General features: G+C 37.3%; 1 protein-coding gene and 1 long non-coding RNA gene across 2 annotated transcripts; one reads left to right on the top strand and one right to left on the bottom strand.

Moving 5' to 3' along the window:
• Nucleotides 1–111: 111 nt before the first annotated feature.
• Nucleotides 112–24398, bottom strand: P2RX4 (purinergic receptor P2X 4). Its single transcript, XM_072415901.1, is given in 12 exon segments — nucleotides 112–300; nucleotides 5069–5167; nucleotides 6786–6851; nucleotides 10598–10691; nucleotides 14013–14149; nucleotides 14626–14767; nucleotides 15118–15198; nucleotides 15287–15383; nucleotides 17019–17091; nucleotides 18722–18793; nucleotides 22404–22551; nucleotides 24128–24398. Coding segments are annotated over 12 exon segments (1200 nt in total). The 5' UTR covers nucleotides 24268–24398; the 3' UTR covers nucleotides 112–249.
• Nucleotides 24285–27732, top strand: LOC140333898 (uncharacterized). The gene is made up of 2 exons (XR_011921442.1): nucleotides 24285–24422; nucleotides 26291–27732. It is a non-coding gene; the product is annotated as an uncharacterized lncRNA (long non-coding RNA).
• The last annotated feature ends 101 nt before the right edge of the window (nucleotides 27733–27833 follow it).

Below are 27833 nucleotides of genomic sequence, written 5' to 3'. Positions count from 1 at the left end.
ATGCATTAAACACATCACTTCCATACTGAAGATGCCAATATTACCAACTTCTGACAACCCTTGTTAGAGCAATAAACACTAACAGTAATAATAAACATAGGATGCAACAAATCAACATAATTTGTTTTTATTACAAAAATATGTAAATCTTTAGCAGGAATACATACATAGTACATCAGCATTTGTGACTGGGCAGTTGAAAAGGCACATCGGGTATATGTTGAAAAGTTACAGTTCTAACAAAATATTTTAGTCTCCTTTGTCCAGTCCACTCACAACTCCTCGGACTTCAATGGCCGCCTGTGGTGGAAAATCACATGAGGTATCCATTTCACAAGACTTTATGATGTAAAGTACAGACCCTTGTCTAGATTTCCAAATCCCACAGGAATAGCTACATTCATTAAAAAAGGCACACATTTCTACTTTTTTGGCATTTTTTATATAACCAAAAGTATTTTATATTTATATTATGCAGTAAATTGGGCTCTGTAATATAGTAATTATTAATATAGCAAGTAGGAAGTAAAATTTCAAGTAAAAGAGACCTCCTTACTAGATTACACTCCTAGTCCATACAGCACAAAGAGAGGATGCCTCTCCTCTGGCTCGTAGCATACAATCATTGGCCTGCTTTCTCAAAGAATTCTGTCAAGAGTAAAAATCTGTAGTTGTACTCATAGGGGGATCTGTGTTTAGAAAGACCTGGAACAAGGCTTTAAAATGAAAGAATGTTGAGACCATTTTAAGACAAAAAAAACTATTTGTGTGTACATGTTTTGGAAGGGAACCATTCGCAGTCATGAAAATAAGTAAGTATACTCCATGAAAATTGTTAACTTGCACATATTTCAGCAGACGATGTTAGATCTTCATTCAAACAGTGCCTGCATACACATATAATAAACTAGACGAAATGGCACAAACATGGTGTATTGTCATCTAGCTAGGTGGAAGGATAAATACACTTTTACATTCCCCACAACTTCATATCTGTAAACAGATACTCAGGCGTTCTAGATTTGGCCCCAATTAACCTCCATAGGGGGCAACCTGCATACCTCAGATAACAAAAGTCTTCCTTGCAATTGGCATGCTTTATCATTGTGCTACGTAAATAAACGTTTTACAAATAGTGTAGAATTCAAAACCTTTCAAACTTAGCAAATTCATCCTAAAAACTCCAAAGACCCCTAAATGTAATTCCTGATCCTCAGGTTATTCATGCAACAGTGAATGTTAAACAGCACGTGCCTGCAATCAAAGAGATTACACCAAAAGCAAGAATACAGTTTTACATTGAATATATAATAAACGAGCAGCCTATGTGGAACAATGTGCTGTGGATGGGTGAATCAGTTGTAAAAAATATTCATTCAGTCCTGGAGGGCAGAGATGCAAAAGTCATTATTTCAAATACCAGGACAAGAGTATTTCTTTTTCACAGCAGTGTTACACCTATTGAGATTTTTGATGAGCAAAAACAAAATCGGTGTTTTTTTTTTTTTAAGCATATCGCCATTATCTGTAGGCACTGTTTGAATGAAGACCTAATGTTCTCCTATTCAGACATATTGACATCAACAATTTGCATGGTGTACTGGTTTCTTTCACATGACTGTGTATCACACACAGGTTTAGTAACATTAATACATATGCTTTGGTGTATAAGGAATATAACAATGAAAAATATGTAATGCTGGAGGATGATAGAAAATGAAATCTATCATTGCCCCCTAATAAATATTAGTGGGCCATCTTCTGCCATAATAAAGTTTTACTTATAGACCTTGCTGGTGTTCTCACTGCAATTGATATTAAGATGTCATTTTACCTAGTGATCTACAAAGACATTATGAGATCTGTAAACATTTGACTTTTCCTTCTTCCTTTAAAAAAACACTTTTTTCTGAGCTAATATTGAAGTATTACATTGACATGGCCCAGTGAACACATTATTCATTATTACAGGCCTGTCCCTGTGTACAACGAGTGGTGCATTAAATGGTCTACCACACACAAAATCAGAGGTGAATAGCCCTTTCCATACATTCATGTCTTCATTGTATTTGGGTACATTAACCTGGGCCAATTTTTACATACAGGTGCAGTACACCATTGCATTTAGTATGTATAAAATGCATCCAAATAAAACACTTGGGGCAATGAGAGGAAAACGTTTTTCTGACTCTAAGCAGATCCATTAATAGGAAGTAGTCAGTGTCAGGTCTATCTGAGTGTTTGAGTGAATTTACTGAAAGCTGAAGAGCAAATGCAGGCTACTAGTTAAGCAGACAGCGAGTCAGACTTGCCATTCCCACACATCTTCAAAACTGCACAGCCAGACATTGACACCATTGGACCCTTTCTTAGCTCTCCCGCAGGCTGTGTCAGCTGATCTGTGTGTTACAATTGTGATAATATTTCACAAACCAGCTAGCAAGGATAATGCAAGCAACAGCCAGGGAAAGCAGCAATGTCAACTGACTCTTGCAGGGTTGAATTGCAAGACTGGCTTAACAGCATTACAAATCGTTTAGCAGCTAAAATGATTCAGAGATCTGTATTTCAACTGTCTAGTCAGCTGTATAACTGTCTAATGGTGCAGAACATCTGTGTTACTAATATAAATAATATTACCTGGTATTTGTATTAGAAGCTGCCCTTACCCCTGAAAGTATAACTAGATTCAACAATGTAAGCATGCAGACCGCCCTCCCCTGTATAAGCTGTGTTGTATGTTATATTTCTGACACTTCTGTAAGTTTTTAGTTGTCAAAGTGTTATTTGTTGTACCGTTACTGGTTGATGCCCCAAAGTGTCTAAAGTTTTTCTTCTGGTAGAGGCTGACAAGGGCTGAATGATGCAGTAATTACAGAACAGTGACCCCAAAAGTCACTGGGTGACTACACCAGGACATTACTAAAATAGGTGTGTAGCTTAATTATACCAGAAAAATACCACTAGGGGGAACCCAACTCAGTTCTGCATGGCGGGTCCACTGCATCTGTCACTGAACCAGCCTGTACTCCTCTGGGCGGAGGGGATTTACTGCGGCATTTCCTGCCCCAATATACCCCACTGATCTTAAGGAACAAAGGAATATATGAAGGGAGGGTGAAGTTGTTTTTGTAGCATAGTAAAGGCGATAAGGTATGAAATAATAGCACTGCTGGATTCACTTTCTGCTACTTGCACAGGCCAAGACTTATGTACATTCAGCTTAGTAAATTCATGCAATCTTTTATGAAGCTCCTTTGATGAGTCTGTAAGATCAATATCTGGACTGAATTCTAGGGCATGGCTGCTTCCATCACATTCTTTTTACAAAATAGGTTTTGCCAATAACAAAGTGCTCTATTCTCCAAAAACAGATTCTAAAATGTGAATAGTGCAACTAAAATGTTAATTACAAAATGTGCCTTCAAAACCAACCATAAATCTCTTCCTTAACAGTACATTTATACAAATAAACAAGAATGATAAAATATGAAACACAATTTGGCCCTTTTTGAAAATCTCAGAGAATAGAATAACAATAATTAGATTATGTACACCCAGACTAATTCTAATCGCTGCCACCCAATAAAAACAAAGGTGACAACTAATTGGAATGTTTTGTACAGGACCTTCTAAACCAGAGGTCCAACTCATGAAGGAAATGCCCAGAATCCATCCAGTGGTCCAAAATGGGATCTATTCTTTTACTTTGTTTCAAGGGTCTGATCCATGAGATCCATGATTTCCCTGGAATAAAAATAGTGTCTGCTTACATATTATGAAACAAAAGTCAATAGCTAGCTCCTTAAGACTGAAAGTCAAACTCTAGGCAGATATAAAACACAATAACTGCAGCTCTGTAACCATTACATCACTTGATGTATTTGTGTAGTCCATGTATACAGCAGGGTTGAAGCATGAAAGGAAGAAGCAGCAGTACAAAGAGCAAGTCAGCTAATGTGCTGACAAGGTGCATGCCAATAGGAGAAAACAGAGACACAGAAACTGGCTCACCACTGGGTGCTTTGACTTTTTTTATCTTGAATTCTGACGAATTTATATCTAAATTCTATATGCGTGAACTGTTTTACCTGTTATTGACTTGAAATGATTTGTAACAGTGTTCAGTTAGTCTTGTGATTCTGTACCCCCAACATCAGCACAGCTATTTTTTCTCTACTACATTTTTACAATATAACTTTGTACAGTAACAGGCTGGGGAAAAGTTATAGAGGTAATTACTAAGCAAATCTGGCTCCTTGTGCTGCCTGCTACCAATCCCAGGCTTTGCACACCATTTTTTTTTTATTATGTATTCACCCAAAGTTGAACATTAAACAAGATTTCCAGCAATCTGCAAACTGATGATGGCACTAAAGAATGACTGCATTTTTGTTTAAGAAGAACTTTCCACTCTGACAGCAGTTTCATGCTTGGATTGCAGCACCTCTTAGCCAGGGATCATAGAGAATATATGGTCTTTTGAGTTATTGTGAAAAGAAGCTGCCAGCAAAGGGATCAGGAGAAGTGGGAAGCACTATATACATGCTGAAATAGACAATCCTAATCCGTATTAAGGATTTAAGGACAAGAAAGGGGTGGAAGAGCAGACGGGACCCAGCTGTGTCCTCCCCAAATAGTAAAACAACGGTGGGCATTAGTGGCCGGTTGTTTAGTGATCAAACATGCCAATCTCATGGATTCGCTAAAGGAATATACACTTCTCAAAAAAATTAGGGGAACATTAAAAATCACATAAATTCAGATCCCAAGGACCACTAAAGATCTTGTAGGCTCGTCCTGTGGGCTTCCAATTGTTGTTGCTTTCATTTGCACCACATGTTTATTTTTCCTGGTGTTTTACTTACTGTTGATTGAGTTGTTTTGGCCAGGAGTATGAATAAACTGCTCAGACCCATGACTAGGGTCCCCACCAAGCTCTCAGTCAGAGATTGTGCTGCACAGTTCAGCAAATCTGAACCTCTATGGTACTTAGCAGTCATTAAAGGTACAATCAAACATTATAAGACAAAAAAAAAAAAAAAGCGAATAAAGGGAAGGTTCTTACCAACTCCTCATAATCCTCTACATGTTTGTATTTCTTTTCTCTGTAATAATATCTTTTCTTAAAGAAGTGGAAAACAATGATATCACACAACACAGTGGCCTAACAAAAAGAAAAAAAAGAAGCTGTAAACAAAAACAGGCCACAATATGCCAGTGTGAGAAAAGGGCTTTTTTTCTTATTCTACCGATTCATTACTCAAACACTATAACACTCCAGTTACTTCAGTAAGACTGGAGATTATGCTTTAGTGAAAACATATCCTCATGTTGCCGTTATTTTAAACATTACAAAATGCAGGAAACCATTGTCAAATTTTATTTTAGAGAAAAATGAGTCACATGTTTATGAAAAAGGAAGTCAGAAAATTTATTCCCTATAACCAGATAAAAATTATTCAAAATTATGGGACAGAAGAGGCTTTTCTCTTTGTTGTAACCTAACTGTGCCTGACACTATGGCATAGGAGTAATGGGTAGGATAAAAAGGACATTCACAAAAATGATGTACTAAAATCACTCATGTAGATATAGGTTTATCGCATCTAGGGTAATTGTAATAAGAAGATTTTACTGAAGCCCCCCCATGCTGTGCATAATCCTTTTCACGGTAACCCAGTGCTCAAGCCAGAAATCTATTTAAGCTGGGTGTGAAGAAGTTTTAGGTGGGTGGCAGCCCCTGTATTGTGACCCAACTCAGTAACCGCCTAAAAACAGACAGTGCTTACTGAAATGTGCCGAGTTATGCGCCTGGCTAAAAGGGGCTGGAGAATACTGGTAACCCTTTATCAAAGCTATTCCTAACCACTTTTAAAGGGCCAGAGCATGTTGCCTTATTATTATTATTACCACACAGTATTTATATAGCGCTGACATATTACGCAGTGCTGTACAAAGTCCATAGTGATTTTACTAACTGTCCCTCAAAGGGACTCACATCTAATATCCCTACCTCAGTCATATGTCTTCAATACAGGTCAATTTAAGGTCAATTTTGGGGGTAGCCAAATAACCTAACTGCATGTTTTTTGGAGGAAACTGGAGTACCTGTAGAGGAAACCCACATAAACACTGGAATAACCTGCAAACTTCTTGTAGATAGTGCCCTGGTCGAGCTTCGAACCTGGAACCTAGCACTGCAAAGACCAGAGCACTTACCTCTGAGCCACTGTGCTGCCCATGTGCACCGGGGACACCCTCCATTACCATGGCGCACCGGGGACACCCTCCATTACCATGGCGCACCGGGGACACCCTCCATTACCATGGCGCACCGGGATTACCATGGCGCACCGGGGACACCCTCCATTACCATGGCGCACCGGGGACACCCTCCATTACCATGGCGCACCGGGGACACCCTCCATTACCATAGTCCAGCAGGACGATCAATCACCATAGTCCAGCTGGACCATCCATCCCTATAGTGGACTAGGAGCCTCCATTACCATAATCGCGCTTCTTAAACCAGACCAGACATATTTAATATCCCCTACCATAGTCATATGTCTTTCATAAAGTCTAAGGGCAATTTTTTTGGGGGGAGCCAATAAACTTAACTGCATTTTTTTGGAACCTAGGAGGAAACCGGCCGAGATTCAAACCTGGGAGCCAGCACTGCAAAGGCCAGAGTGCTGGCCTTGGCATGGCTGGAATACCAAATGCAGGGATAGCCATAGTTTTGTTAAACACATCTGAGGAACAAAGTCTTTATTACTTACTACTCCAAGTAATGCAACACCAGATCCTATGTTGATCATAGTTGGAATTATATCAAATTTCCCAGCCTGGAAAACAAATATATTTATTGTGGATAGGAGTACTGTGGTATTCATCCAAAAGAAAAAAAGTACTGTTTTAACATAAAGCACAAAGGATAAAATCTACAGTTTTAAAGGCAACATCAAAAAATATCAATCTATAGGCTGAGCATGTTTGTAACAACATGATTCTCTATTTAAATGATAATGGCTGTCATTTAAGAAAATATTAGTTACAAAAAAAAAACAAAAAGGTACAAACCATAGCACCAGCTACTACTGTCAATCCTTTGGCCTCATGGTTTTACTCAACCTCTGAATGACAATGGCTACTGCAGGTTTTCACCCAAGCTAAACTTTGTGAAGTTATGTGAATCTAGCCAGCTAAATTGCGGTATTATTTTCAAACAAAATATGATTGCTCATTATAACACTTGATGAAAGAAGTTCATAAATACTTTGCACAGAAGGTGTGACCAGTGCAAATATATTTTCAATAAAAGAAGAATTAGCTCTTGCAGGGAAACCTGAAGGGTCCAAAGTTAGTTTTGTGTTAAAATGTTTCTTGCCGTTTAAAAACCTCATTTGAAATGATGAAATATGTTGAAATAGTAGGAGGAAAAAGAACAGAATGACAACACCAAACTCAACTTAAACTTTCTGCTGTAAGATAGAATCAAGGTAAAGTCAATGATATCGAGCAGTATTTATAAAAAACAGTGAATATGACATTCCCTCAAACATTCCTGGTGGGAATCAATTACCGTCATTGAAATACATAAACCTGGAAGATTTCCATGAGGGATTCCCCTATTCACAATAATAATATAAATATGTATTTATTTAAAACATCAACAGTGTCCAAAGTGCTGTCCTTTAGGAGGTACAGAAATACTTTAACCCTTCCAAAAATTACAACCTACCATACACTACACATAAACCTTTGCTAACTGCCTTATATACAGCAAAATTAAAATTCCAACTGACCTCTCACAATGGGCCTGATTTATTAAAGCTCTCCAAGGCTGTAGAGGATACACTTTGATAGGTAAAGTTGGGCAATCCAGCAAATATGGAATGGACCTAATCTAAGATTCAAAATATTTGCTAGCAAATAAATTTGAAGAAATCCATTTCTGGATGACCCAACTTCACTGATTAATGTGTATCCTCTCCAGCCATGGAGAGATTTAATAAAATCAGGCCCAAGGTCTTCACAAAGATGAGCATTTGGCTGTGTTATTAACTCTGAAGATGTTTATGAATACAACTTATGTACTTAAAAGAAGTCATACAAGATGATCTATGTAGAAAACCATAGTTTTATGTGTGAAAAGTATAGCATACAGTAGTGTGTGGTATATGTAGTTCTATAACGCGCAGTAAACAAATGGCAGGAAACTTCTGCGTGACAATGTTCTGAATGTAGGTCTACATTTTCTATAGCAACATATTTGTTATCAACTGGAACAGGAGATAACAACTTCCAGATAAGGTATGTTTAAAAAATGTAACCCTAGTATTATTTGAGGCCTTTATCTGGCCATGAGTACATTGAGGTTCAATGTTTTATTCAAAACACTGCACAGGGATTTCCAGTCCAACAACATATTAGTGCCTACATGGTTGCAATTCCTCCAACATTGTTGTCCAGGATGAAGAGTTTTACATACCAAAAAAGTTTAATTTATTTATTGCTTTTGAGTGATGCAAAAATGACTCCAAAGAAATCATTCTACAGATATCTTTTTCCCACTGAACTCATTTGCCATATTGATTAAATTCTTTGTAAATGTAATGTCTGCAAAAAATACTTCCACACAGTCTGAGCCATCCAAGGCTCTACTGCTGCAGTGCGCTCTCATTCAATAACACAGAAATGCAAGAGGAAAGAGCAGAAATTGATTAGTTATCAGTGTGCTGCTTTTCCTACATAATCCGATTGCAGGCAAGAAGAAAGTCAGTGATCAATCTGTATTGCTTAGTTAAAACAAAGTAAAGGGAGGTCTCTAGTCTGGGTATTCTTGGATGATAAAATTAGCCTAGATATACAAATACTTTGAAAAGAAAAATAGTATTTTTGTTCTCACAGTAAAATCCTTTTTTTCTAGTTAATTAGGGGACATTAAAAGCCATTCACATTGCAGCTCTACTGCTGTCTAAAGGAGGATGACACTAGCAAGAAAACAAAAACAAGAAAAAAAAACTGTAGGCCAGCCCAGGTTTTGTAGAAATCAGTACCAAGGTCATGATAATAAAAACAGAAGGGTGTGATCCGTTTCCCTCAATGGACTACAACAGAAGAATCTTACAGCAATAACATAAATCCTATAAACTTGTTACGAGATCAACACAGCAAACAAAGCTAAAAGGCTCAAACAAAACCCATAAACCAGGTTTTTATGCCCAAAGCTGGCATCCTCTAAAACTTCAACACTGATCTGGTAGAACTTAGATAATACGTTAACAGTCCAGACGGCAGGCTTGCATATCAAGGGAATGGATGCATGATGCTGAAAAACCCGAGAACAACTACAGATTGCATAATATTTGAGAAATGTCTGCCTAAACTACCTAGAATGTCAAATCCCAGAAGCCATAGTACACTGGGTTTTGTAAGGACAAAAAGTTAATCCAATTTCCTGATCCAAGGCTGTTTAACCAGGGGCATCAAACTGTGAGCTACCAGCTATAGTCTTTGCTGAGGGTGGTAAGTGCTAAAACACTCACAAAAATAATGCTTACATTGACTCCCAATGTTCTCCTACTTAACAGGCAAAGTGCAGTTACTGAAGATAAAGAGCCAGTGCTCGTTTTTATGATAATTATGGTTGTTTTTGGATATTTTTTTAAATTGAAAATTAAAAAAAAAAAAAAAAAAGTTGAAGCCAAAAGATAAACAATAGAGCAAACTTTCCTTAGGATGAACTGGAGTCAGATAGAAAGAGAAGAAAAATGGTGACCATTTCCCTATCTAGAACCAGAAAGGGTTCCTTGCAAACAGTCAAAATCAAAAGTGATTGAAGGAAGAAATACCACCTTGTGAGTAAAAGTAAAAAGAAGATGTCAGATTGCTTTTGAGTTCAAGAGACCGAAAACTTTTTTAGGAGGAAGAAACAGTGGTTTGAGTAAAAAAAAATCACAACTAGAGAGTACTCTGAAAAACTCGTTATCAGAACAGGCTCTGGAAAGCAACCTAGACAGAAGCCAGTGCTTTAGGGTCACCTCCAGGCTTTTTGTTGTCCTTCCCGATTGTACAGATTTTCTATCCTACCACCTACTACATATTCAAATGTGTATATATAGTAGTCATAAGTGCAGGACAGAATTTTGCATGTGTGTCTAAAAACTGGTACAGAATCTGAACCTTTACCAACCACCAATCAATTCTAAAAGATCACCAGAAAGATACTTAAAAACACAGTATATATATATATATATATATATATATATATATATATATATATATAATACAGTTGTCAACGGGATATATATAATATATATATAGATTTGTTTATACACAAACACACACACAAATACTTTGTTAAAACAGCATCTCAAGAGAAAATATGGAAATTTATGCTAAAACATTTAAAATATAGCATTGACAATCATGGAAAATGCTTAAATACAAGGCATTGCAACTGAGGGCCTAGTTTATTGGTTAAAAAATGAACTCTGATTTAAACAAGTTGAAAAATAACTTTTGACAGTGGGAATTTATTAATTTGTGGTAAAATGTTATCATTATATAACCCAAAAGCTTGACATACCGTTCCAAATACTAGGATATCAAATCGGATTCCATAGACTTTCATTAGAGTTCTATACTCTGTGTTGTTGGAATCTTTGTAGTATTTTGCATATCTGGAATACACAGAAAAAAACAATACATTATAACTGCACATGGTATAGTTAGCTCTAATATATTGCCTAGGGGCTGTTATCCACACAAATGACCAGTGTTTAATTCACAGGGAATCACACTAAACAAAGAAACTACCGCTCCACCAACAGATACCATTTTTATCATTCACCACTGCAGAAGTGAATTACAGCTCCAGACTCTGCCTGGTTCTGCCGCACAAAGCAAATATCCAGTAAAGCAGATCCAGGATACTATTAAGCCAGGTCAAAAGTTGTTTACCCATGTAAGAGGCACAAACAGTCATCAGAGAATAATTTTATGCATTTTGCATCTAGAAGCGATAACTGAGTTTTGATCTAAGTAGGCATCTCTAAGTATAAAATTCACCAAGGTAAAATTACCTGTTTTGTTGGATATTTGATTCCTACAAGATATTCATAAGTAAAGGTCCAACCTAAGCATTTTGAGCTGGTAAATAGGTGAAGGTCTTCAAAGAAATTTTTGAGCTTCAGTTAATGGGAAACCCTTCAAAAATGTTGAAAGGTGGGAAGTGGGGTCTGGTTAAAGAAATATGAATTCCAATTGTGGGACTTCCTCTTACTGGCCTACCTAAATACGCCCACAAATTGATCTCTCATATTTTAGTTGCAGCACAAACACTTATTGCTACAAACTGGAAATCCACCCTCCCTATGAAAGATCTGCACAATCGCATTCAAATGTTTGCTTGATGGAATTCCTCGCCTGCTTTTTTTAAACACTAAATTGGAAAAAATTGAGAAAATATAGGAAGACTACTTTTCACATATATCACTCAAAATTTTGTACCTGGAAACCTTCTTGTTTGCTCTGGCTTTACCCCCTCTTTTCCCCCATCTCCTAAACTATCACTTTCTATTCCTGACTGCTTATGGCTATTGAAACTACTGATATTTTAGCATGGTATTGATAACCTATATCATTTACAATCATTCTGTTCATTGCCACTACCAAGTGAACCCTCCCTTTCAGTAATTTCATTGTTAACCTTAACCCTAATGGTGCGTTTGACTTTTTTTAAACACTAAAAATTACAATAAAAAAAAAAAAAGAAATATAAATTCTTTGTCTAATTATTTTGTAATTACTATAGAACATCCCAATATGCACAGTAATTGAAGAAATCTCAAAATAGCGATGTAAAAAAAAAAAAACAAAAAAAAAAACTGTCTTTTGCATTTTGCCAAGACCACGTTTCTTAACATAGCAGCCAAACTGCATTTTATACATTGGGATTTAGTCCAGATCTGCCATCATATTGTTTGCATATGATTGCTACCCTTCAGTGCTTCTAAATCTAAGGGCAACAACCGTTAGCAAATTATAGATTTTAAAATAAACTTTCACATGCCTGCAAAGACGGCAGGGCCATAAACAGGAAAACTACATTGACTGGAGTAAAACCTGAGGCATAAATAAGGTATTATTAAATCAATTAAAATAACAATTAACAAAAAAAACAAACAAAGCTAATAAAATTTAATTGATGGGTGACTGTGACAAGGGACAGAGCAACAGATGATGTGGACTAAAGTGACTGGTGACAATGACAAGCCCTATGTAAGAGTTACCTAGACTGGGGAGAAAGTGATAAACTCTATATTTTTTACCTGTAAATACCAGGCTATTATAGTTTTAATACAAGGTAAAAAAAATTAAAAAAAACAAAAAAAACATTTTACCTCTTCATTTTTTTTTAAACAAGACCAAGACCCTTTATGGGCTTGGGACCTTTATGTAGTAAATGGGAGAGGAGAGTTCTCTTCCCTATCAGCAAAAACGTAACAGAAGATAATATGAGGATCGCTTAAAACATTCAGGCAACATTTAAGTAAAAACAAAGTGATTTTAGTAAAACTTTGAAAAATATCTGCAAAAAAAAATAAAAAAAAAAATACGCATTCGCAGTTTATTGTCACGGAAAAGGGAACAACATCATCACTAAATCAAGCCAGTCAATAGGGTGAACCAAAAGTGAATTGCTGAGCTATATGGTTCCACCTAGACAGCAGTTAAGGTTCCTGCATCAACAGACTGTTCCTGCATCACTCATTGGGATTTAAAAAACAAATCTTCATCCAATTATCCAACTCCAGATCCAAATACATTTAGGTGTACATACTACAATAAAGTAATATGTAAATGATAGTTAACTGGCTGTCTCTGTCATCAGTACGTTTAACTAGGCACTAACCAGGAACATGTACACAGTAGATAAGAAAAGTCAAAGTTGGAGCTTCTAATCTGCATACTTGTTCTGGGTCAGTAAGTTAAAGAGCTAAAAACACTGGATGATAGGCAGGCAATTCTTATTTTTAGAAGGGGAGGTAAGCAATGACAACACTTATATTTCCCAAAATACAGGTAAACCCTACAGATAGAAAGAAGCAGTTCCCATCAAAACCGTTAGAATGCCAAGGAGGCACACTGACTGTTTAGTTTGATGAATGAGACCCAATAAAGTTCAATATAAAAATTTGAGCTAATACATAGAAACTAAAGGCAGTTTTAGATTTACATTTTGTGGCATAATTTAAAAAACTAAAGGGCAATGCCTGACTGGTTATTCAAGCTCCGGTGATCTTCCCACCACCTGCACCCTCTTTCTTTGGTAACTGTCACATGGGAAGTCTCATGAGCAAGTTTCTTTAAAGTTTTCATATTGAGCCCTCTTTGGCACATTTTTATTGTTATTCATTATAAACATTGCGAGAATTCAGCCAAACTGAAATTTCCTGTCCATCTTTTCTGCCAACATTGAGATTGGATATTTGAGTGTATTTGCTAAAATTGTTACACATGTCATTATCACATGATTACTTCTAGAACTGTGACAAATGTCTTGTTTTTCACCAGAAAAGTAAACCAAGAATCCAAGAACAAAAATGTAATGTATTGTAGGATACTAGTTCTACTAGATTGTAAGCTCTTCGGGGCAGAGTCCTCTCCTCCTGTATCACTGTCTGTATTATTCTGTCATTTGCAATCCCTATTTAATGTACAGTGCTGCGTAATATGTTGGCGCTATATAAATCCTGTTTATTAATAATAATAATAATAATAATAATATGGTGGCATCATTATAACATTAGGGGCAGGTGTTCTTCAGTTCATAGAATAATACAGGGCAGGGCTGGTAACTCTGCTTATGATGTAATATCAGGACATTAGGAACTCAATGAATTTTTGACAGTATTAACTTTTTTTTTTTATTTTTTATAATATCACAAAGGGTATTTCCAAATTATAAGAGATATGCGTTTACATTGTGTTTGGCTTACCTAAAATTATATCCAGGAGACACATTATGATCTAGTTCTCTGTTGTCCAAGCGTCGAAATGAATACTTTGGAACACAGTAAATATGCCTCTTGTCCAGATCACAGTTCCAGCTAATCTGGATTCCCATAACTCCGCCCTAAATAGCATGACAAACATTCAATTTTACTGCAATATGCTAAGTAAATATAATTAATGTACATCTACAGCCAAATATGTGGTACTGGATAATGTGTGAAAAGTGAGAGCTGCTGTCAGAAGATTAACCCTCTCCATCTGTTCTAGGAAATACAAACTTTAACAGTAGTCACAATGGGAAGTAAATAGAAATTTGTCAAGAGCTTTCAATGATAACTGTGCAAAAGGAAATTTGCCTTTCATTTAGGGATACATTTCCCTTAATGTTTCATTGTGCCTTCATGACAGAAAGTGAGAGGAAATCTTCCCAACAACAGAAAAAATAATTAATAATACTACAATACCCCTCACACCCCATTTTAAACATAGAACTTACTGTGTTTGTGGTGCTTGGGCATTTTTCCTACCTTCCTAATAGATCCCTGGTAACCAAGGATAACTATAAAACTAAAAACAAATAATCCCCCAAGTGCACACCTGTATAGCCATATCCTGGAAGGATTCTCCAGCTTCTTCCACTATACTACCCAGCCGGAATATAGGGCAGAATGGATGCGTAACACGATCGTACAAGCAGCTTTTGAGGTAAGTAGTGCTGATATTCGGTAATATGTTTCTCCTGCCAATGAATAATAGAACACTGATAATACTAGTATATGGCATAAATTAAATACATGATCAAAAGTCAAATTATTGTAAAGCACATATCCTACTGTTAAAGTGTTTCATTGTTGTAATTTCTTAAAAAGTTTGGTGTTCATAATGAAACATTATATTGTTAAATAGAACCTGCTTACACACAAGTTGATAACTTTACAAACTTGACTTCACCTTAATTTAGGAAAAAGAAAACAATTTTGACCTCCAACTGTAACAATCAGACAGAATATTTGCTCCTGTGTGTGGCCACTTTGTATGCATACTTGTGTAAATGTTTTACCATATAAACAGTTCACATTTCATACTTACTTGGAGAAATTAAATTTTGGGTACCAGATATTATTTTTAATTAGAACTGTGAAGTTTTCAGCATCCTTTAGAAATGCAGGTCTGAAACAAGACAGAACAATGTAAAAACACAAGTGTGTAAACAAACTAAAAAATAAAGTATTATTGCTGCTAACCACCAATCACTTACTTCGGCACCTCTACGTCATTTTCCACTGGGCACCAGGCAAAAACTTCACATGTGCTAACTGTCTTGTTATACTTTACACAGCGCCCAGTCTGTAATCCTTTACAGGTCAAAGAAAAAAATATCTCCGTGTAAAGCTCCAAATGGATAAAAGAAAACTAACAAAAAGCAATATCGCCATAAAACCATTAATAGCATTATTAACATTTTTAAGATGTAAATGCTCCTAAGCTATGTACACATTGGACGATTGATGCCCAAGATGAACAGGCATGCCAGTCACAAAGGAAGAAAATCGAAAACATCCACGGTGGTACCCCAACAATATTCATCAATCTGCCCCAGGGGGTCCGTGAATGACTGATCAGGAATGACCACTGTGCATTCCTTTGGAGGAGAGTAAAGTGGGGTGCAGCTCATTGGTCCTCCCCCCTCTATACAACAGAACAGGGCAGTTTAGAGTCTGATGCAGTACATATATCTGTACACTGAATAGGATGAGAAAGACAGACACAGAGTGAGCATAACCACATTAGTTTCTGATAGCCCTTTATAGTCCTAGGGAGGTGATTTTTACTAGGGATGAGCGAGCGAGAATACTAAGTTCAGTGCCCAACCCTGAAATTTTTTTAAGCTGGGTGGGAAGAAATTGTAGGTGGGTGGAAGCCCCTGAATTGTGACCCAACTCATCAGTAACCACCCAAAAACAGCCGGGTGGTAGCTGAAAAGTGCTGGGTGGTGCGCCCGGCTAAAAGGGCCTGGGGAGAACACTGTAAGTTCGATCTTGTGGCAAATCGGGACTTTCTCGCTTACCGAAATGCTGTAAGCAAGAACGGCCTTCTGATTCGCCGAGAGGTCAAGCTCTCACTGAACAGAAGGATATCCAGGGCTGCATCATGCACAGGAGAGCCTCCTGACATTGTAATATAAGTATCTCTTACAAATGATTTCCTTGTTTGCGATCCCCAGGGCATTAGAGGGTAATTAAACTCTAGTGCCCCGGGGATCACACACTGAGCTCATCAATGATTGCAGCTGTGGCTGCAATCATTGAGAAGAGTGTGCAAACCCCGGGGCACTAGAGGTTCATTAACCTCTAATGCCCTGGGGATCACAAACAGGGAGATTCCCAGGGCTGAATGCAGCTCTTGGAATCTTCCTGTTTTAATTTCCTCTTCCGATGGTTTCGCCGAAATTTCGCCAGAGGCATTCTTGCTCGTCCCTAATCTTTACCAAAGTCAGTGACGTGATCGAGTCATCTCTGCTAGGTAGCACAGCTAGACCACTGATATCTGGATCACGACGGTCCAAACAAAAATTTCAAATCAAGTTCTTGTATACAGATATTCCTCACTTACTGAATTACCTGCCTAACAACAGCTCACCTTCACCACAAGCTCTCCCACAGGTACAATGTACAAGAACTGTACAGTGCAATGGAACATGCTCGTTAAGTGGGGAGCATCTGTATTCACTTCAGCTGCTTACTTATAAAGGTTTGCCTGAACTCTTAATATGCCTATTAAAATTATAAAGTAAGTACATGAATCCAAAAGTGGCAAGGCTAGAGACAGACAAGCAACTTTTTTCAAAATGAGATCAGCATCAACAGCCATTGTATTTCTCTTAGTTCCCGTTTACGTTTATACAATACAGTAACTAGACAACACTGATTGGTGGTATTAAGTGTTAAAATAAGTGACTAGTAATTATAAAATGTTTTTTGAATTCATACCATTGCTGTAAGTGCCTACGTGGCCTGGGACACATTGATGGCTGGAAGTGCAGATTGTTGTGGTATCTGGAAGCTGAAAAAGAACAAAAAAAAATAAATAAAAAGTTCTTGCAAAGCGCTGACTAAAATGCTGGCTCTATATGAAAACTGGTATTATTAAGACTAGGAAAAAGAATAAAATGTGTGCCACTTATTTTAGGTTTTAATAGAGTTGGAAAGACTAAAACTGCTATCCGGAGCTCCGATATTTTCCTTCTCTGTCCTGCTGACAACGGTTGGACCAGACAGGAAGAGGAAAATCTACAACAGGAATGAAGACAAACAAAAACCTAAAAGGCTTATACTTGTTTTGTGTTTTACTGCGGTCTGTGTTCTCACTGGAAATATCTTTCCAGCCCTACCTTTCTTGTCTGCCGGGATGGTAGAAAATGGGCACAAGTCAGCAGAAATTCTATTTTTGGGATTACTACTCACACACCAGCTATTCTATCCACCTGTAAGCCCCCTCACCTACTGCAACCCCAAATATTCCTTAGTCCATAACCAGTGTTCTCCCCAGACCCTTTTAGGTGGGCACACCACCCAGCACATTTCATTAGCCACCTCATTGTCATCAGACAATTGCTTAGGCTAGGTTTTGTGTAGCAAGAGTTTTCTGTGAGTACAGGCATCATGCCAGCAAAGGAGGTAAAATGTATCTTTTCCACTCCCCATCTTCTGGGAGTAAAACTGCTGGCACTCACTGTAAGCATGCTTTACACGTGGATCTATGGCTTAGTCTACACGTACGTTTTCCCCAGCTTTTACCCTGAAGCTTTAAAAGCCCATGTTTGAAATTCCCATGCATTCCAATAGGCTAATCTACACCAGGACATTTCCTTGAGGCACGTTCATGAGCGTTATCCATAACGTTTCTTGCAACATTTAAAAAATTAAAATGCGGTGTTAAGGCCCAGAAACGCTGTTAATGCTTCCATTGATTTCAATGGGGCTGTTTTCTGCGTTTTCCCACGTTTATAAGCACTTGAAACGTAAACACCTTAAAAACGCTTAGCTACTTCCCCAGCCATTTCCAAAGACTTGAATTGGAAGAGCTTGTCTATAGAAGTGTTTACAGGCACCTGAAATGGTGCCATGGTGACTACTGAATTATCAAATCCTTCCTGATGAGGACCATGACGGCTAAAAAAACCTTTTCTAAATGTAAAAAAATCTTGAATTAAGAATTCTGAGGTCTCATTTTAATGATAGATAGGTAAGGGAATGCATTTCTGAAAGTAAAATTTTAACATTTTTTAGAGGAAATGAAACTTTTTCAGGCTTTAGAATCTCCTATTAAGCATTGCAATATGAAGCATAAGAACAGACTAGATGTTACTAATGTCAAATGGGGAACTTGATTGTATGCCATGTCCTACAAAAACAGTAACTCATAAAAGCCAGCAGTAGTTCAGACAAAAAATTTAAAAAACATTAAATATCGAGTGACGGTATAGAAAGCTAAATGTTTATTTTGTATATTGTTTAAATAAATATTTTTAACAATGCCCATTTAAAGTGTAAATCTAGGTAGAAGTTCCCCTCTAGGTTTTCTGAGGACTATGAACCAAATCCTATTTAAATCATTATGTCCAATCATATCGTATAATACCAGCTCCATATTCAGGTGAATTAGACATGTTGTATTTACCAACTGCACTCACCTCAGGACAGTAGCCTTGTGTTTGATTTGGTGTCATAATTAGATTGGTCATAACAAAGAAAGCATTTTCTTCCTATTTTAGAGAAGACAAAAATCCTTGCTTTTATTCATGGTAATCAGTTGAAAAATTATTCCTATACAAGTCATTAAAGTAATTTTACAATGCAGGATATTTAGTGCACAAACATTATTATTTATATAAGGAAACATCTGCTTTGGGTATGTAAGTGCCCTTTTTGATCTCTTTTGGATAATAATAACCTCCATTTACACACAAACAATAAAACTGGACCCAATACAAATACACCAAACGTATATAGACATATCATACTGTTACTGCAGTCCAGATGACACCATGACAAAGGCTGACACAAGCTTGAATGTGATTGCTATGTATTTATGATAATCATTCAAACAAATGTTTTCTTTAGACAGCGGTCGGTACTTTTTAGTTACCCATTTGAAAAAAAACCTAACATTTTCCATGTGCTCAAGGTCCTAGACTTTGTGCAATAACGTCACAATTTCTAGTTAAACTGATTACATAACCCTGCTGTAGGAATCAAAGGAATCAATATTTTGTAAATGAACACTAAAAAAAATCCAAACAAAGAATAATTTAGGCTTAACATGGTTAACAAATGCTAAAATCTATAAAAAGTATGTGCCCTGCCATTTTTGTTTTGGGGTAGGAAAAGATTAGAACCAATGAATTTTCAATGCCAAACATTCTACTTGTTTGTTAACTGATCATATTGTTAATTAACTTTACAATTATATGTAAATAATTATATTGATTACAACACAAAAAGTTTTGATTTGCATTAGCAGTTAAAACTGCTTCCTTTTCTATTACTGCTTCCTATTTCTATAAGAGGGAATCTAGACCCTCCATCCTCATTTTTTTACCGTTTGGGTCTGTTTCAGATTTTCTTAAAGCCCCTTGCAAAAAATGATTACCGATGGACTGGATGGGTCCTTTCATAATTCTTTGACAGGTAGTAGGAGGTGGCAGCATTGATGCACATTTTTTGGGCAGACGGTTTGCTGCATCTGCTGCCTCTAAACACTTAAAATGGTGCTACCTAAAATTGGTTGTACAAGTGTTTTTAAGAATTGCAAGCGGTTTCTATGCGAGTGGTTTCACAAAAAAGAGAGAAAGAAAATAATTTCATCTGCTAGACTTTTACAGCCATTTGCCTGCAACTGCTTCTTTTTGATTTGAGTGATTCATACAGGAGGCGAAGAAATAAGAATAATTTAAAGATGATATATTCAATTACATTGAGAACATTTTACCTTCTTTACTATTGTATTTGCAGAGACAGAAAGTAAGAGGACATGTCCACAGTGCAGACATCATTAATCGAACTTAAAATCGCCATATCATGAAATGTTCAACATTGTAAAAAAGGGAGGATAATCTTTTTATATAATGCAAAAAAAAGTCCTAAAATAAATACTTTCCTTTTCTTGTTTGAAGGGGTGGAAACCGCCCTTTCCATCTTTACTGCAGGGAATAGGAAATCCAGAGCCTGCTTGGCTACATGTCACGTATCCCAGTAGGCTTTGGGCTGGTCCTTCTGTGCATGCCCGATGTCAACTCCAATTGTGGAAGGAACAGGCTCTGTAGAAGTAAAGACAATTGTCCTTTTTTTTGTTCTCTGTAGTGTACCCATGACACTGCATCTTCCTTCTAACGCTTTCTTACTTCTTCCTTCCTTTTATTCTGCACTCTACTTACCTAACACTTTATTATGCTTTCCCTGACCTGTCCATTGAACATAAAGTGAACTTTGGAGCTCTGGTAAAGTGACTGAAACTAGAAAAAGGGCTACATAGAGAAGACTGCATAAACTTCCAAATGCCATGTGTAACCTGGAGCTACACAAACCTGAGGTACTCTATAATTCAAGTTTAAAGACAATGCTCTCCACATGTTCACACACATTTCCTCCAGACTCCAGTTCTCCTCACATTTCTAAAACGTGCAGTTAGGTTAATTGGTTCTCCTAGAAATTGTCATTTATGAATGGAAAATTGGCAGCAACAGAACATCAAAAATCACAACGCAGACTGGTAGGTTTGCCTGTTAGATATGAATGTGTGATAATAATTACATTTTCATAAACTGTCCACGGGGCTATAGAGAGCCATATGAGTTAGAGGGCTAAGCACCATTGGGAACAACATATAAGTTAGAATAACATGGTACAAATGGGATATTTTAAATGTATGTCCTGGCATTTAATATCTGCATTTATTTTAATTGTTTACAGGACAGCTCTGAATTTCGTATTGAATCAACAGGTATTTATTGAACACATAAATAACAAATGTTAAAAGTGTATTGTTAGTGTTTAAATACATTGTAAATATAGCTTATACATGGCTTAATCTTTTTTTTACCATCACTTACCTTTCCGTATAATAAATTAGATCTGTCAATAAATATACTGCAAAGATGGAGACATTATCCTGCCCCTATACAAAGCATTGGTCACACCACATGTGGAATATGCAGTCCAGTTTGGGCACCAGTTCACAAAAAGGACATTGTGGAATTGTAGCGAGTGTAGAGAAGGGTAACTAAACTAATAAAAGGAATGGAGGAGCTCAGCTATAAAGAGAGATTAGCTGAACTGAATCTATTCTCCCTGTATAAATATATAAACGGTCCATATAGAGAACTCTCTTCCCAATTATTCACTCTGAGATCATTACAAAGAACAAGAGGGCACTCTTTGCGTCTGGAGGAAAAGAAGTTTAAGCTTCGGATAAGGGAGGGATTCCTCACTGTAATGTCTGTGAAAATGTGGAATCAGCTCCCTCAGGAAGTAGTTTCAGCAACTACTATAGATTGCTTTAGGAAAAAGCTGGATGATTTCCAGAAGCACAGAATATAACTAGGTATTAAGGCTTTAAAGTAAAAATAACAGTGACTGTTGATCCAGGGAACATCTGATTGCCTCATGGAATCAGGAAGGAATTTTTTCCCCTGTTGGAGCAAATAATACCAGGGTTTGTTTTTGCCTTCCTCTGGACGATATATATATATATATATCTATCAAGTCTCTTATCTTCCTTTAAATTGGACCAACCATGGAAAGTTACATAACTCAATATACTATGCTTCAGCAATACCCAATAACATAATTTTATGTATTATAAATGAACAGATCTTATGTAACACTTTGCAGTAATTAATTTAGATGGTTGATGTTCTTGGTGATGTTCTGGATTGACAACTTCGATACACATCAACAAGAGTAGATGAAGACACAATTACATGCTAAGTTGTGATTTTGATATAAATCTCTACAGAGATTCTATTAATAACTGTTGTTTATATGTAATATATAGTATATAATGTTTGTTTATATGGCTGCAATAATAATAGTCTATACATACTATGCAGTAACTAATAAGAGAATGATATGAAACCAATGTACCTTGCATTGTGTGTGCCAATTATTATCCAGTGAAAAACAATGAAAGTGCGGGTGATCTTTATTACAATGCATTGCGGAGCTTTGAGAAGCAGGTACATTTGTTTAGTCTGTATATAGACAATTACATTGAAAATAGGCAAAGCTTTGGCATACCAAACATTATTGTACAAGGTAATGCAAAACTACAACCTAAATGATTCAAGGAAATTTTTGCAAACATTTTAAAAGTACCTGAGCAGGTATAATGTAATCTGCGACATCCCAAATCCTCAGTCCCAGATCAGACGTGTTTGTCACGGCAACTCCTTTCACTTTGGACGTCACAGAGCTAACCACTGTGTCAAATTCCTGTTATCCTTTCTCCCAGACAAACACCCACCTGTGAGAAAACAATAAATTGTACAACTTTGTATTGCCATGATACATTCTCACATTAAAATATGGAGATCACACTTTAAAAAATATTGTTTAGCAACCCCCTCCTGACCCATTGTATGTGGCTGTATTTAGAAATCAAATTACAATAAGAGCCGATACCTTATTGGTTGCCATAGGTTTTCATTGCTCATCACATAATCATCTGTTCTTAAAAAAAGTTAAAAGGAAAGAAAGAAATATTGGGACTGCCAAATCTTTTTTTTTTTTTTTTTTTTTTTTTTTTTAATAATGGGATGCTGATCTTTCTATTTACATGGCTGTCATCCCTAAGCAATGGACTATACTCAGTATAAAGATTGGGAGTCCTGACCTGGCTGTACATTTGTTCGACATCAATGACTCAAAGGATTAAACATAAAGACGTCCAGGAAACCAGCGTTACAGAAGGATATCAGCCATGACAGTTCCCATTGTGTCATCCATAAAGGCTCGCCTTAAAATATTACAAAGTAAATGTATACCAGACACACGTCTCTAAGTTATATAAACACAAAACTGGAAAACTGTATTTGTCATCACAGGGGAAAGTGAAAATTTTGTGTAATAACACAACAATCTGCCAGTACTGTCTACCACAAAACACTATTACATACAATGTTGTACCACAACAGTATGTTAGAATCTTCTATTACTATAGACTATCACAAACATCTACCACAATCTTCCATTACCATAGTGTACTAGGGACCCTTCATTACCAACCATGGCGCACCGGGGACACCCTCCATTACCATGGCGCACCGGGGACACCCTCCATTACCATGGCGCACCGGGGACACCCTCCATTACCATGGCACACCGGGGACACCCTCCATTACCATGGCACACCGGGGACACCCTCCATTACCATGGCACACCGGGGACACCCTCCATTACCATGGCGAACCAGGGACACCCTCCATTACCATGGCGAACCAGGGACACCCTACATTACCAAACTCCAGCAGGACGATCCATCACCATAGTTCAGCAGGACCATCCATCCCTATAGTGGACTAGGAGCCTCCATTACCATAATCGCGCTTCTTAAACCAGACCTCTATTACCCATAATTAATATCAGGTCTTATAAACACCCTCCATGCATTTGGTACCAGCCCAGCCCAACTGTCAAATTTTATTTGGCACCCGGCCAAAAAGTTTGCCCACCACTGGTCTAGCAGGACCCTTAATTACAATAGTCTGTAAGAGCCTTCCATTGTCTACCGGGACTGTTCATTGCCATAGCCAGGCACAGCCCGCCTATGCCTTAGTGTACCAGGACCCTCAATTACCATAGTCTGCCACAACTATTACAATAGTACAATCAGACAGCACTGTGTCACAATCCTCTATTACACCGATCTTCCTCTTAGTAATCCAGGAATTTAGAAGTGATTCACTATATACAGCCATAGCAATGGAACATACGGCAGGGCTGGCAGACGGAGCACGTGACACACATCACTGGCCCCTCCAGGTAAAGCTGTCAGCACCGATCTGCATTGCCCTGAACATCGGAATTCGGAATGAACATACCCAATGACATAAGCCAAGATGAGCAGCTGGATGACTCTGTTCAGCAGCCCGACCTTCCTGCTCTTAATGAGCGCTATACGAGGCGTGCTATAATCAAACACACAGCTATACAATTCCACGCAGCAGCCGCGACAGGACATGACGGCGGAGGAGGCAGCAACACCGGGCACCTGGGGACTTGTGAACTCCACCGTTCATATGACCAATCCTCGGAGAAATCCCGCTGCGGGCGGGGTGGAGCTGGATACGATTGTCACACGCCACCTGGTGTTCTGTCCTGGAACTACGTCTAAAGGTGACGGATCTCCACTGCTTGGTTTTATTAGAGAAACAATAACTGTAACTTGTGTAATAAAAGAAAAAAGTGATAGAACATGATCCTCCATGCCATGCTATATAATGCCATGCTGTGAGGTGCCATGCTATATAATGCCATGCTGTGTTATACTATGTTACTAAGGTGCCATGCTATACAATGCCATGCTGTGTTATACTATATTACTGAGGTACCATGCTATATAATGCCATGCTGTGTTATACTATGTTACGGAAGTACCATGCTATATAATGCCATGCTGTCATATACCACATTACTGAGATGTCATGGTATACATTGCCATGCTATCATAAACAATATTACAAAGGGTATTCAGTGCCATGCTTTTGTTTACTATGTTTCTCAGGTTCCTTGGTATACAGTGCCATGATTTCATATATCATGTTACTAGGTTTCTATTATATTCTATATTGTTTCTATTCTATATTCTTTTCTATATAGTACATAAGGCTGTGTTGGTGTAAATATTTAGCATCTTCTAAAGCAGTGTCTCAAAGATAGAGTTCCTCAAGAGATTGCAAGGAGTTCCTTAAGCAATGAGTATTTTGTGACTATCAATGATCTTTTTTGCTATCTCTATGGATGACATTCCTCCCACTGGCCAGCAATGTAGGAAGCATTCTTCACACTGACCACCATGCTAATGTAAGCTGTGGATAAAGGTATTAAATTAGGGGTTCCCTGAAGATCTGAGAGTTATTTCAAGGGGTTCTCTAGTGGTAAAAAGGTCTGAAAACAATTTTCTAAAGGTAGCCGGCAATAGCAGCATTAATTTTTCGGCTGTAATGGGTTCACTTTAATCTGTCAACTACTGATTATCCGATGAATACGAAATAAGTATTAGCATAAACTGGTTGAATATATGAGAAAATTACTGAAGTTGTTTCTATATAAAAAAATTGTTAAAAATTAAAATGGAGATATTAGTTGAGACAGAAATCAGTGTAAATATAGCTTCTTTTCCTATCAGTGTCATCACTCCCATTACCTGAAGCGGGTGCCTGGGGGCTACATGTGATTTCCGTACAGGACCCATACAAGTATACATGACACACATGCATGTAAAATGTTCAGCAAGCTCTGGTTAAGGTGGTAATACAGACATTCAGATTTTGACAATGTCCCCTGAGAAACCATATGTGACTACAGCTCTCTTAGATGGGTAGCTCTAAATATACAAATATTGATTTCATTAAGCTTTATGTTTTCATAGGGAGTGAACAAAAAGCAAAGTAAATTCCAGGTAATCAGTAACAAACTTGAGGCAAAACAAACTTACAAAGAGATCAGTTGTCTTCCCATGAAAATCTACATACTTGAATTGCAAAGCATTTCTTTCATATATACCAGATCCTATCTCAATTTTGAATTTTCTTTTCATGTTAGCATTGACATTAATGTAAAGCAGCATTTCTGAAAAACAAAAATATATGTTTACACTAGAGGAATACAATATACTGTAGGCTCCATTTTCTATTTTAGCGAGTCTAGTGTCTTGCCTGGACCCTGCACACAGACCCAATGGAACAGGGATTGAATACTGTGTAGAAATTCAATTCAGTTTTCACGTTATTTTATATTTTTGTTGACATCAATTTTTAAGCTTATTTACACTAAAATAGGTATGCTGATTCTAAAAGTGCAGTTAGTTTTCTTCTATCAAATCATGTTTTTTCTCTACCGCTTATATTAATGCAATTACTGTAGCGTGAATTTTGTATAGGCTATTCACTTACACGCAAGACAGTGTGGTCAGAGAATGTGCGTTGCTCTACTTAAAAACAAAATTTATTTTTCTACTTACACACGTGTCTCCTTTCTTTCAGATCATGTCTGGCTCTGCTGTTTCTGGTCATAAGTGCCTTAACGACCCCGATTCATTTTGGTATATCTGTGGCAGTTTCACCATTCTCAGCCAAAGGGCAAACATCAGCACATTTTTAGAGCAAGCCTATTTGGCATATTTCAAAGGTAAACTTGGTGATCAAGATAAGTCTTGGGCCCCTCATAAGGTGTGCAAACAGTGTGTTGAGGGTTTACTGATGTGGACAAAGGGAACACGTGATAAGATGCCATTAGGTATGCCTATGGTTTGACGAGAGCCAGGAGATCATTTCAGTGACTGTTACTTTTGTATAGTGAAAACTTCAGGATAAACCAGGAAAAATACATGTAACACAGAGTATCCTAGTCTACCATCGGCTATACACCCAATGGCTCATTCAGATGAAATCCCAGTGCCTGTTTTCGTTATACTATCCTCTCATTAAGAACATGATTTACTAGGTGGCAACAATGATGAAGAGTTTGAAATTGAAGAGGACTCTGTACGTAAGATATTTGATCAGCATGAGCTGAGTGATTTGGCACATGATTTGGGACTATCGAAGAAGGCTTCAGAACATCCAGCATCAAGACTGCGTGAGAAAAACTTACTTGGATACAAAGGTATTGTACTCGAATCAATATCGAACCAGAGAAATTGCATTTCTGCAGTAATTTAGAACTGACAGTGGCTTTGTGTATTGCCAAAGCATACCTGGTTTAATGGAGGAATTGGGAATTTCAATCTTTAACTCAACCAAATGGCAACTATTCATCGATAGCTCAAAGCGGAGCTTAAAGTGTGTCCTCCTGCAATATAGTTGGGTCAGTCCCAATTGGCCCTTCAGTTTCTTTTTGTGAATCATCTTTGTTGACCCTAAAATGGTATTCTTCCTTTTTGGTCAGCAACGTGGATACACCAAGTATCCCTGTTATCTGTGCATGTGGGACAGCAGAGCTTGTGAGAGGCATTGGGTGGAAAGGAATTGGCCTCCAAAATCTGCCCTAAAACCAGGTGATCCAAACATTCTACATGAGCCACTTGTTGATAGAAAGAATATTATATTCCCGCCTCTGCACATTAAACTGGGTCTGATGAAGCAGTTTGTTAAAGCTTTGCCAACTGAAGGAGACTGTATCAAGTACTTCATTTTGGCATTTCCTAGCCTGTCATTTGACAAAAAAAAGGCCGGTGTGTTTGATGATCCACAGATTCGGCAGCTCATCAAAGATGAACATTTCATCAGGACAATGATGTCCTGAAGTCGAAAAAAATACTTGGTTATCATTCAAAGCCATTGTCAAGGAAACACACAAGCAAATACCTTAACCACTTATCTGAATAATTTTCAAATGTTATAACTGTAAAAAAAAAATGTCATGGAGTAACAATAAATCCTTTGTATGAACAAAAGAAATTTAAATAAACAGTACATTCAAGTTATTATTTCATTATTTTATCATTGAATGTAAAATCTGTATGTTTTTTGACAAAAATGGAGGGTACCCTGTATCGTAAAAACTGAATGTGGTAGCAAAAAACTG

This window comes from Pyxicephalus adspersus, chromosome 6 (assembly GCF_032062135.1).
Source record: "Pyxicephalus adspersus chromosome 6, UCB_Pads_2.0, whole genome shotgun sequence".
NCBI lineage: Eukaryota > Metazoa > Chordata > Amphibia > Anura > Pyxicephalidae > Pyxicephalus > Pyxicephalus adspersus.
This window is presented reverse-complemented; position numbering and strand designations above follow the sequence as displayed.